The 12,567-nt window shown below is 44.2% G+C and overlaps 1 protein-coding gene across 1 annotated transcript in view; it reads left to right on the top strand.

Annotated features, from left to right (window-relative positions):
* The window catches only part of LOC118374132 (voltage-dependent calcium channel subunit alpha-2/delta-3-like), an 82,348-nt gene that overhangs the window by 62,479 nt on the left and 7,302 nt on the right, over window positions 1-12,567 (top strand). Inside the window, exons 16-26 of the mRNA XM_052474571.1 lie at window positions 123-203; window positions 308-382; window positions 1,926-2,009; window positions 2,492-2,563; window positions 2,677-2,738; window positions 7,585-7,652; window positions 7,848-7,893; window positions 10,040-10,137; window positions 10,982-11,075; window positions 11,300-11,395; window positions 11,531-11,649. Coding sequence (XP_052330531.1) covers window positions 123-203; window positions 308-382; window positions 1,926-2,009; window positions 2,492-2,563; window positions 2,677-2,738; window positions 7,585-7,652; window positions 7,848-7,893; window positions 10,040-10,137; window positions 10,982-11,075; window positions 11,300-11,395; window positions 11,531-11,649 — 895 coding nt within the window. The remainder of the gene's footprint in view (window positions 1-122; window positions 204-307; window positions 383-1,925; window positions 2,010-2,491; window positions 2,564-2,676; window positions 2,739-7,584; window positions 7,653-7,847; window positions 7,894-10,039; window positions 10,138-10,981; window positions 11,076-11,299; window positions 11,396-11,530; window positions 11,650-12,567) is intronic.

The following is a 12,567-nucleotide window of genomic DNA, read 5'->3' as shown; positions in this document are numbered from 1 at the left end:
GGGTGTCTGTCTGTCAGTCTGTATTTTTCTTTCTTTCTGTCCATCTGATTGTCTGTGTGATACTCATTGAGTCTGTCTCTCTCTCTGTCATTGAGTCTGGTCTGTTTCTCCTCTCTGTACAGAAGAACCAGGGTATTCTCCTAGGGGTAGTGGGCACGGACATTCCCCTACAGGAACTTATGAAGATCATCCCTAAACACCTGGTACAGTGTCTAATAACCCAAAGTTATGATGCATTGTCATTTACTGTTCTCATACACTCTACTTCATGTAATCAATTATCTCTATATTATTTGTGTGCCTTCAGCTGGGTATCCACGGTTACGCGTTTGCCATCACTAACAACGGCTACATCCTGACCCATCCAGACCTGAGGCCACTGGTAATACACTGTCTCCTAAACACACTTGTCCCCTAACCTTAACTGTAACCTTGCCACAACATTGCATTAGCCCTAACCTGCACCTGCACCTACACCTTGGACTATATAGAAAGCAGGAGAGCGGTTCATTGAATTGTTAATACATATAATGCCACCAATGAATATGAGTGTTTTTAAAAACAGAACCAGTTTGAGTGAGTGAGCCTCCCAACTTGCTCGGTAGCAATCTATAATCCTCACCTTTTCCTTTGATATAGGGAGGGATACAGACCATTGATAGTACTGTAGGTCTGGCTGGCCCTGGCTAACTGAGCTAACAGTAACCCTGAGGTAACCCTCCTGTCCTGTAACTGTCCTATGCATAGACTGCACCATAGACACTCACCTGTAACTGTAGACTAGACCATAGACACTTTACTCTCTGGGATCCTGCTTGGGTTCCCACTGGAAACATGTTCTAGTGGATTTGTGTGTAACAGTGTCTGTGTAATATTAGCGCCCCCGTGTGGGTTTTTCTGTGTCGTAGACTGTGATGTGACTGTGGGTGGTGTATTCTGATCTTGAACCAGACTCGATTGGACTGGATGTTTTTATGTTATTGGTTGTTGAATGAACTGATCAATTAGGCGTTATTGAACTGGGGACTTCTAACCTGGTGGAACCAGCCTGATGACACTATAGCTCAACATTCTGTTTGAGCGGTCAACATTCTGTTTGAGCAGTCAACATTCTGTTTGAGCGGTCAACATTCTGTTTGAGCGGTCAACATTCTGTTTGAGCGGTCAACATTCTGTTTGAGCGGTCAACATTCTGTTTGAGCGGTCAACATTCTGTTTGAGCGGTCAACATTCTGTTTGAGCGGTCAACATTCTGTGCAGTGAGTCAGTCTGCTTTATCAGGCTAGGAGTGTTCTGGTTTTAAGCAAAACAGTGTTAGTGAGGCCTTATAAAAGGTTCACTCTGAAATGTGTTTAATTTTATTAGAATTTTTTAAAACTTGTACCCCTTTTTCTCCCCAATTTCGTGGTATCCAATTGGTAGTTACAGTCTTGTCTCGTCCCTGCAACTCCCGTACGGACTCGGCAGAGGCGAAGGTAGAGAGCCATGCGTCCTCCAAAATACAACTCAACCAAGCCGCACTGCTTCTTGACACAATGCCCACTTAACCCGGAAGCCAGCCACACCAATGTGTCGGAGGAAACATTGTACACCTGGCGACCGTGTCAGCGTGCATGTGCCCGGCCCGCCACAGGAGTCGTTAGAGCGTGAAGTGACAAGGACATCCCTGCCGGCCAAACTCTCCCCTAACCCAGACGACGTTGGGACAATTGTGCGCCGCCCCTTCGGTCTCCCGGTCACAGCCGGCTGCGACAGAGCCTGGACTCGAATCAGGATCTCTAGTGGCACAGCTTGCAACTACGATTCAGTGTGTTAGACCACTGCACCACTTGGGAGGCCTGAAACGTGCTGTTTACACAGAACATCCACAGTGCAACCAAAATCTGAAACTGTTTCCCTCAAATGTGTGTTCCTCTGTGCCTCAGTACCAGAAGGGCCAGAAGAGGAGGAAACCCAACTACAGCAGTGTGGACCTGTCTGAGGTGGAGTGGGAGGACAAGGATGACTTTGTACGTCTAAACCCTGACATAACCCATACGTAGAATGTATGCACACATGACTGTAAGTCGCTTTGGATAAAAGCGTCTGATAAATGGCATATATATATATATATATATATATAACAAACTTTATACACACATCTGATTCCTAATACAGACAGACTGGTTTCATTTTAAATAATAATACTATTGACAGTATTCAATCCAAGGCGTGTTATATAGTAGCACACTGGACAGCCAACAAGGTGCCTTTTAAAAGCAATGTCCCAGACATTCGTGGAAATCACATTCATGGTAAACGCTGCGGATGTCGGCTCAAGCGTAAATTACCTTTAAAAGGGGCATTATCGGCTGTCCAGTGTGTTACTCTGTAACGCGCCTCTCATTGAATGCTGGTCTGATCAAACTGAACAAATATAACACCTCCTGGTGTCTAGTAATGATGACACCAGAACTGCACAGTCCCCTTACAGCTTGTTTTTCTGTTTCAGCTGCGTAATGCCATGGTCAACAGGAAGACAGGGACTTTCTCCATGGAAGTGAAGAAGACAGTGGACAAAGGGGTGAGACAGGAGGAGGAGGATGACCCTTACAGTTACTGTATATCAAAGACTGTGGACTGTAATGAAATCAGTGGATGAGTCCTCATGCTTCGTGCTTTCCTCTGTGCTATCAGAAACGTCTGCTGAAGATGCACAATGACTACTACTACACTGAGGTCAAGGGAACTCCCTTCAGGTTTGCGCAGTTTCCTATTTATCTTGATACATTCTCTAATGTTTAATGTACAGTGCATTCGGCAAGTATTCAGACCCCTTGACTTTTTCCACATTCAGACCCTTTGCTATGAGACTCGAAATTGAGCTCAGGTGCATCCTGTTTCCATTGATCATCCTTTAGATCAGTGATTCCCAAACTTTTTTTTGAAAGGATGCACATAACTCTGCAATGTTAGGTTGTATTGGAGAGAGTCTGTCTTAAATCATTTTCCACACAGTCTGTGCCTGTATTTAGTTTTCATGCTAGTGAGGGTCGAGAATCCACTCTCACACAGGTACGTGATTGCAAAGGGCATCAGTGTCTTAGCTGCGTGATTTGCCAAGGCAAGAAACTCTGAGTGCAGCTCAATCCAGAAATCTGTCAGTGGCTTCTGATTAAATTCCATTTTCACAGAACCGCTTGTTGCAATTTCGATGAGGTTCTCTTGTTCAGATATCGTTAAATGGACTGGAGGCAGGGCATGAAAGGGATAACGAATCCAGTTGTTTGTGTAGTCCGTTACGAGAAAGTACCTGCGTAATTGCGCACCCAGCTTACTAGGGCGGCAGGGTAGCCTAGTGGTTAGAGTGTTGGACTAGTAACCAGAAGGTTGAGAATTCAAACCCCCGAGCTGACAAGGTACAAATCTGTCGTTCTGCCCCTGAACAGGCAGTTAACCCACTGTTCCTAGGCTGTCATTGAAAATAAGAATTTGTTCTTAACTGACTTGCCTAGTTAAATAAAGGTAAAATATATATATATATTTTTAAACTCAAGTGCTTCGCTATATCACATTTGAGTTCATTTGCACACAAAAAATCATACAATGATGGAAAGACCTGTGTGTTGTCCTTGTTAATGCTGACAGAAAAGAGCTCCAACTTCTTAATCATAGCCTCAATTTTGTCCCGCACATGGAATATAGTTGCGGAGAGTCTCTGTAATCCTAGATTCAGATCATTCAGGCGAGAAAAAACACCACCCAGATAGGCCAGTCGTGTGAGAAACTCTTCATCATGCAAATGGTTAGACAAGTGAAAATCATGGTCAGCAAAGAAAACATTAAGCTCGTCTCTCAATTTAAAAAAAAACATGTCAATACTTTGCCCCTTGATAACCAGCAAACTTCTGTATGTTGTAAATGCGTTACGTGGTCGCTGCCCATGTCATTGCATAATGCTGAAAATACACGAGAGTTCAGGGGTCTTGCTTTAACAAAGTTAACCAATTTCACTGTAGTGTCCAAAACGTCTTTCAAGCTGTCAGGCATTCCCTTGGCTGCAAAAGCCTCTCGGTGGATGCTGCAGTGTACCCAAGTGGCGTTGGGAGCAACTACTTGCAGGCGCGTTACCACTCCACTACGTCTCCCTGTCATGGCTTTTGCACCATCAGTACAGATACCAACACATCTTGACCACCAAAGTCCATTTGATGTCACAAAGATGTTGTCACGCCCTGGTCGAAGTATTTTGTGTTTTTCTTTATGTATTTGGTCAGGCCAGGGTGTGACATGGGTTTTTGTATGTGGTGTGTAGCTTAGTGGGATTGTAGCTTAGTGGGGTGTTCTAGGAGAGTCTATGGCTGTCTGAAGTGGTTCTCAATCAGAGGCAGGTGTTTTTCGTTGTCTCTGATTGGGAGCCATATTTAGGCAGCCATATTCTTTGGTTGTATTGTGGGTGATTGTCCTGAGTGTCTTGATGTCCTTAGTCTGTGTTAGTTTGCACCAGTTAAGGCTGTTTCGGTTTTCACTACGTTTATTGTTTTGTAGAGTTTGTGTTTTGGATTCGTGTTACGTTGTGTAAATAAACATGGATCTCTCCTTCACCATTAGAAAACCGTGACAGATGTCCAATACTTTAAACATATCCTCTCATGTTGTCCTGGTTTCCAGTGGTTTGCAGAAGAGGATGTCTTCCTTAATTAACCCCCATAAACCTTAACGGACATATACCAGGAGCTGTGCCAGGCCCGCCACATCTGTTGAATCATCCAGCTGTAACAGACATATACCAGGAGCTGTGCCAGGCCCGTCACATCTGTTGAATCATCCAGCTGTAACAGACATATACCAGGAGCTGTGCCAGGCCCGTCACATCTGTTGAATCATCCAGCTGTAACAGACATATACCAGGAGCTGTGCCAGGCCCGTCACATCTGTTGAATCATCCAGCTGTAACAGACATATACCAGGAGCTGTGCCAGGCCCGTCACATCTGTTGAATCATCCAGCTGTAACAGACATATACCAGGAGCTGTGCCAGGCCCGTCACATCTGTTGAATCATCCAGCTGTAACAGACATATACCAGGAGCTGTGCCAGGCCCGTCACATCTGTTGAATCATCCAGCTGTACCAGGACAGATCTGTTGAATCATCCAGCTGTAACAGACATATACCAGGAGCTGTGCCAGGCCCGTCACATCTGTTGAATCATCCAGCTGTAACAGACATATACCAGGAGCTGTGCCAGGCCCGCCACATCTGTTGAATCATCCAGCTGTAACAGACATATACCAGGAGCTGTGCCAGGCCCGTCACATCTGTTGAATCATCCAGCTGTAACAGACATATACCAGGAGCTGTGCCAGGCCCGCCACATCTGTTGAATCATCCAGCTGTAACAGACATATACCAGGAGCTGTGCCAGGCCCGTCACATCTGTTGAATCATCCAGCTGTAACAGACATATACCAGGAGCTGTGCCAGGCCTGCCACATCTGTTGAATCATCCAGCTGTAACAGACATATACCAGGAGCTGTGCCAGGCCCGCCACATCTGTTGAATCATCCAGCTGTAACAGACATATACCAGGAGCTGTGCCAGGCCCGCCACATCTGTTGACTCATCCAGCTGTAACAGACATATACCAGGAGCTGTGCCAGGCCCGTCACATCTGTTGAATCATCCAGCTGTAACGCATATAATTCATTGGCTTGTATGCAAAGCAGAAATTGTTTAAAAACATCTCTTGCCATGTCACTGATGCATCATGAAACAGTGTTGTTTGATGAAGGCATTGTCTGTATTGTTATTTTGGGCCTTTTCCCCCAGCATTGTCCCAGCCATATCCGTGGCAGCAGGAAGAATTAAGTCCTCCACAATAGTATGGGGCTTGCCTGTCCTAGCCACTCGGTAGCTCGGTAGCTCACCGTATAAGACGCTTCTCAAAAAACTCTTGTGGTTTATTTTTCAAATGGTTGTTAAGTTTCTAAATGTCTTTACAGGAGTGAAGGTTTCCTGTGAGAGTGATGGTTAATGTGATGGATGTTAATTATTTGACTAGGCCCCCTGTATTTGACATTGTGTTGTTATTTCTCTGAACACTAGATGGTTTAATTTTATTTTGGCAGTGAAACGAGGCTACTCAGGTGAGAAAACAAACCTCACCCAAATGTTTAGCCCTGTTGGAAAATATAAAGATACTGCTTGAAAATGATTATTTATTTATGTGAATCACATTTTTATTTGGCATACCCCTGACGGCATTGGGAATACCTGCTTTAGATAGTTATACAACTTGAATGGAGTCCACCTGTGGAAAATTCATTTGATTGGACATTATTTGGAAAAGCACACCTGTCTATATAAAGTCCCACAGTTGACAGTGCATGTCAGAGCTAAAACCAAGACATGAGCTTGAAGGAATTGTCTGTAGAGCTCCGAGACAAGTTTGTGTCGAGGCACGGATCTGGGGAAGGGTACCAAAAAATGTCTGCAGCATTGAAGGTCCCCAAGAAAACAGTGGCTACCATCATTCTTAATCATTCTTAAATGGAAGAAGTTTGGAACCACCAAGACTTTTCCTAGAGCTGGTGACGCATGGTGGTGGCAGCATCATGCTGTGGGGATGTTTTTCAGCGGCAGGGATGGGGAGACTAGTCAGGAAAGATGAACGGAGCAAAGTACTGCAAGATCCTTGATGAAAACCTGTTCCAGAGCACTCAGAACCTCAGACTGTGGCCACGGTTCAGCTTCCAACAGAACAACGACCCTAAGAACACAGCCAAGACAACGCAGGAGTGGCTTTGGGACAAGTCTCTGAATGTCTTTGAGTGGCCCAGCCAGAGCCTGGACTTGAACCCAATCAAACATCTCTGGAGAGAACTGAAAATAGCTGTGCAGCGACTCTCCCCATCCAACCTGACAGAGCTTGAGAGGATCTGCAGAGAAGAATGTGAGAAACTCTCCAAATACAGGTGTGCTAAGCTTGTAGCATCATACCCAAGAAGACTGAAGGCTGTAGTCGCTGCCAAAGCTGCTTCAACAAAGTACTGAATAAGGGTCTGAATATTTATGTAAATGTGATATTTCAGTTTTTTTTTAAATACATTTGCAATCGTTTCTAAATAAAACAGTTTTTTCTTTGTTATTACTTGGTATTGTGTGTAGATTGATGAGGGAAAAAAATGTCATCCATTTCAGAATAAGGTTGTAACGTAACAAAATGTGGAAAAAGTCAAGGTGTCTGAATACTTTCCCGAATGCACTGTAGTCCGTCACTACTGGGTTCAGGTGAGTGGAGATATCATTCACGTTGAGCAGAGGAGAGTAGGGTGCACTATGCTTCTTTAGCTTTTCAGTACATTTATTGATTTATCCATTTATCTTGATCAATTCTCTTGATGTTCTTCTGTGACTTGACATGATGGGCTGGTTCAGTGAGTGAATGACATGTGAATGTAACTGTTGACTATCTCTGCGGTTCACCCTACTGTGTGTGTGTGTGTGTGTGTGTGTGTGTGTGTGTGTGTGTGTGTGTGTGTGTGTGTGTGTGTGTGTGTGTGTGTGTGTGTGTGTGTGTGTTTATATTATTCCTGTGTTCAGTGTCGGTGTGGCTTTGTCCAGAGGCCATGGCAAATTCTTCTTCAGAGGAAACGTCTCCGTAGAAGCAGGTAAGTGTCACTCTACTCTTGTCATTCACTCTCCCACTCCTTCTATCCTACACTCACTCAACAAACTACCAGTGCGTCATCATTTCACATAGGATCTGTGTATTCTGTACCTGTAGTCTGCCTTTTCATAAGGCCATGTATCAGCCCACTGAGCCTGGCCCTGCTGGAGCGTCACTGATCTCATGTGTTTTTCAGGGCTTCATGACCTGGAACAGCCAGATGTTGCGCTGGCAGATGAATGGTAATGCAGGAGGTTATGGGTAATGTTGAGTTAAAGGCTTGAGCTTGGTCAGACAAGCATTATATACAGTGGGTGTCATAAGTATTCACCCGCCTTGGATTTCTTCACATTATATTGTGTTACAAAGTGGGATTAAAATTGATTTATTTCTAATTTTTTTGTCAATGATCAACACATCATTCTCTGTAAGGGTAAGAATTTGTATTTATTTTTATATGAATTAAAAATAAAACACTGATATATCTTGATTTGATAACATTTCATCCCCTGAGTCAATGCATGTTAGAAACACCTTTGGCAGAGATTACAGCTGTGAGTCTTCTTGAGTAAGTCTCCAAGAGCTTTTCACACCTGGATTGTGCAATATTCGCCCATTGTTCTTTTCAAAATTCTTCAAGCTTCGTCATGGTGTTGGCGCTCATAATGAGACAGCAATTTTCAAGTCTTGCTATAGATTTTCAAGCAGATTTCAGTCAAAACTTGTAACCCTTCCACTTAGGAACATTCACTGTCTTCTTGGTAAGCAACTTCAGTGTAGATTTGGCCTGCTGCTACAGGTTATTGCTGAAAGGTGAATTCCTTTTTATCCTGAAAACTCCCCAGTCTTTGTCGATGTCAAGCATACCCATACCATGATGCAGCCACCACCATGCTTGACATTTATGCCAGAAAGTGTATTCTTTGCCATGTTTTCTTCTCTCCAGGATGACTTTAGTGGCTTGTCACATACAGGATGAATATTTTGGAATGCTTCTATTCTTCTTTTCACTCTGTCTTTAGGTCATTATTGTTGAGTCACTAAAATGTTGTTGCCTCAGTTTTCTCCCATCACAGCCTTTGAGCCATTGTTTTAAAATCGCTAATGACCTTATTGGGGACATCCCTGAGCTGTTTCCTTCCTGTCCTGCAGCTCAGTTCATTTCAGGAGAACTACTCTATATGTGTCTGTTTTTTTTATACATCATCCACAGGCTCGGCATAATTATTAACTTGACCATGAATAAAGAGATATTAAATGTCTTGTGCCCCATCTACCGATCACTGCCCTTCTTTGTGAGGATTTTGAACAGCTCCCTGGTCTTTGTAGTTGAATCTGTGCTTGAAATGCAATACTTGACTGAGGGACCTTACAGATGGATGTATGGGGGATAGAGGAAGGGTTAGTCATTCTGAAATCATGTCAACTCACATTTACATTTACATTTAAGTCATTTAGCAGACGCTCTTATCCAGAGCGACTTACAAATTGGTGCATTCACCTTATGACATCCAGTGGAACAGCCACTTTACAATAGTGCATCTAAATCTTTTAAGGGGGGGGTGAGAAGGATTACTTTATCCTATCCTAGGTATTCCTTAAAGAGGTGGGGTTTCAGGTGTCTCCGGAAGGTGGTGATTGACTCCGCTGTCCTGGCGTCGTGAGGGAGTTGGTTCCACCATTGGGGGGCCAGAGCAGCGAACAGTTTTGACTGGGCTGAGCGGGAACTGTACTTCCTCAGTGGTAGGGAGGCGAGCAGGCCAGAGGTGGATGAACGCAGTGCCCTTGTTTGGGTGTAGGGCCTGATCAGAGCCTGGAGGTACTGAGGTGCCGTTCCCCTCACAGCTCCGTAGGCAAGCACCATGGTCTTGTAGCGGATGCGAGCTTCAACTGGAAGCCAGTGGAGAGAGCGGAGGAGCGGGGTGACGTGAGAGAACTTAACTCCTATTATTTCAGTCCATGTCACTTATTATGTGATTTGTTAAGTCAAATTTGACACCTGAACTAATTTAGGCTTGCTTAAACAAAGGGAGTGAATACTTATTAAATTACTATATTATTTATTACATTTTTCATTTGTAAAAATGTGTAGAATTTTTATTTTCACTTTCACATTATGGAGTATCTATGACCAAAAAAAATTACAATTAAATACATTTCCATCCCACTTTGTAACACAACAAAATTTGAAAAAATCAGAGGGCTACTGCTCTCTGTAAATCTCAGAAGGCATGTTATGTTGAGTCATGTGACATAACAGCACATGTGTCTGGTATGTTATGGCCAAAATGTTGGTACTTTTCATTAAGTGTTTGGTAGTATTTAGACAGTGTATGACTTTCTTCAGTATATATTTTTGGGGTGTGTTTCTACCTGTTCATTTGACAGGACGTACTGCAACACAGACGAGTACTATGAGCACCGTTCTCTCTCCCAGATCCAGGCTATTAAACTCTACCTGACCGGACGCAAACCACTCATCAAATGTGAGCCCCACCTCACTGGGATCTATAGGCCTACTAACTATAACCCTAACCCTCAGCCTTAACCCTGTACCCTGACCCTCAGCCGTAACCTTATACTCTAACCCTCAGCCTTAGCCCTATACCCTAACCCTCAGCCTTAACCCTGTACCCTGACCCTCAGCCTTAACCCTGTACCCTGACCCTCAGCCTTAGCCCTATACCCTATCCCTCAGCCTTAACCCTATAATAATAATAATAATACCCTAACCCTCAGCCTTAACCCTGTACCCTGACCCTCAGCCTTAACCCTGTACCCTGACCCTCAGCCTTAGCCCTATACCCTAACCCTCAGCCTTAACCCTGTACCCTGACCCTCAGCCTTAACCCTATACCCTAACCCTCAGCCTTAACCCTGTACCCTGACCCTCAGCCTTAACCCTATACCCTGACCCTCAGCATTAACCCTGTACCCTGACCCTCAGCCTTAACCCTGTACCCTGACCCTCAGCCTTAGCCCTATACCCTAACCCTCAGCCTTAACCCTGTACCCTGACCCTCAGCATTAACCCTATACCCTGACCCTCAACTATACCCTAACCCTCAGCCTTAACACTATACCCTAACCCTTAGGCTTAACCCTAGCCTCACCCTTAACCCTAACCCTATACCCTGTCTGTAGAGGACTTGGCCATGTGTTTCCTGGACTGAATATCCCATCTGCTTCAGAAGACAGGAATTAATTATAATGATGTGGTTAGTCAAAATAGAATGTACTGTTATCTAGTCATGATTGATAGTGAGGGATGACTCAGTCCTGTCTGTATAGGTTCCTGTAGTGAACCAGAACAACTCCTTTCTGTTGCAGGTGACAGGGAGCTGATCCAGGAGGTTCTGTTTGATGCTGTGGTCACAGCCCCACTGGAGGCCTACTGGACAGGCCTGGCCCTCAACAAGTCAGAGTGAGTCTTACTGACTAACTCCTAAACTGAACTAACTTCTTCTCAACTGACGTTGCCACTGTCCTACACCTGTTGTATTACCACAGGTACTGTATGTAGCAAAGTGTCTCCTGTCATCGCCAGCGTACTGTCCTCTGTACTCTGTGATGTCATAACAAATATGCAGATTATCTCCCCTTATTATATTCTTACTTTACACTTGTTTGCTTCCATCATGTCTACAGGAATTCAGATAAAGGTGTGGAGATTGCTTACCTGGGCACACGCACTGGCCTCTCTAGAACCAACCTGTTTGTTGTGCAAGAGGATCTATCCAATCAGTGAGCACTATACTGAGCATCTGATGAATTAGTGAAATTAACACTAAGACAAAGCATTACAGCAATGACTTGTAGTTTCAGCAGTCACTTGTAGTTTCTCCTTTGACTCCTTCATGACTTCCTGTGTTCCATCAGAGACTTCCTGACAGCGGAGGATAAGGAGGGGGTGTTTAACGCTGACCACTTCCCTCTGTGGTATAAGAGAGCAGCAGAGCAGGTCCCTGGCACCTTTGTCTACTCCATCCCCTTTGGAGGTAAGGAGACACTGACACTATATGTACCTTTGCTACATCCAGAAATCACACACCCACTATATACATCTTTACTCGACCTCAAAGTTTAACAAACGTTTTTATACGGCCATACATCCATCGCTCGTTCTGTGTTTCCATTGTGTGGTTGTTGTTGCCTTTAAAATACTATTTTGTGTGTTGTGTCGTTTTTTTAAGTTGACTTTTTAATCATTCTTCAGTTTCTCTAATATACAGTAGCTCACTCTCCCAACACTCTAATGCAATACCATCTGTAGTGCATTCTCACACTCAATGGTTCTTTATAGTTTACCTTGTTGTATGTATCTCTGCATTTCTGTGGGGATTCTGTGTCTCTGATAGGTTTGTCATGGAGACTGTGTATCTGTGTCTCTGATAGGTTTGTCATGGAGACTGTGTATCTGTGTCTCTGATAGGGTTGTCATGGAGACTGTGTATCTGTGTCTCTGATAGGTTTGTCATGGAGACTGTGTATCTGTGTCTCTGATAGGGTTGTCATGGAGACTGTGTATCTGTGTCTCTGATAGGTTTGTCATGGAGACTGTGTATCTGTGTCTCTGATAGGGTTGTCATGGAGACTGTGTATCTGTGTCTCTGATAGGTTTGTCATGGAGACTGTGTATCTGTGTCTCTGATAGGGTATACTGTACAGCTCACCTCTCTAACTCCTGTGTGTAATTAATGTACCTCACTTTCCCCCCACTGATAGCAAGAGAGGAGAGGTAGAATCAGATCACAATCATACTGTTCCCTCTTTACCTGCTCTACCTATTTTTATCTGTCTGTCTCTCCTCTCTCCTCTCTCCTCTCTCCTCTCTCCTCTCTCCTCTCTCTCTCCTCTCCTCTCTCCTCTCTCCTCTCTCTCCTCTCCTCTCTCCTCTCTCTCCTCTCCTCTCTCCT

Source organism: Oncorhynchus keta, chromosome 21 (genome assembly GCF_023373465.1).
Source record: "Oncorhynchus keta strain PuntledgeMale-10-30-2019 chromosome 21, Oket_V2, whole genome shotgun sequence".
NCBI classification, from domain to species: Eukaryota; Metazoa; Chordata; class Actinopteri; order Salmoniformes; family Salmonidae; genus Oncorhynchus; species Oncorhynchus keta.
Note: the sequence above shows the minus strand (reverse complement) of the source record. Positions and strands in the feature narration are given on the sequence as shown.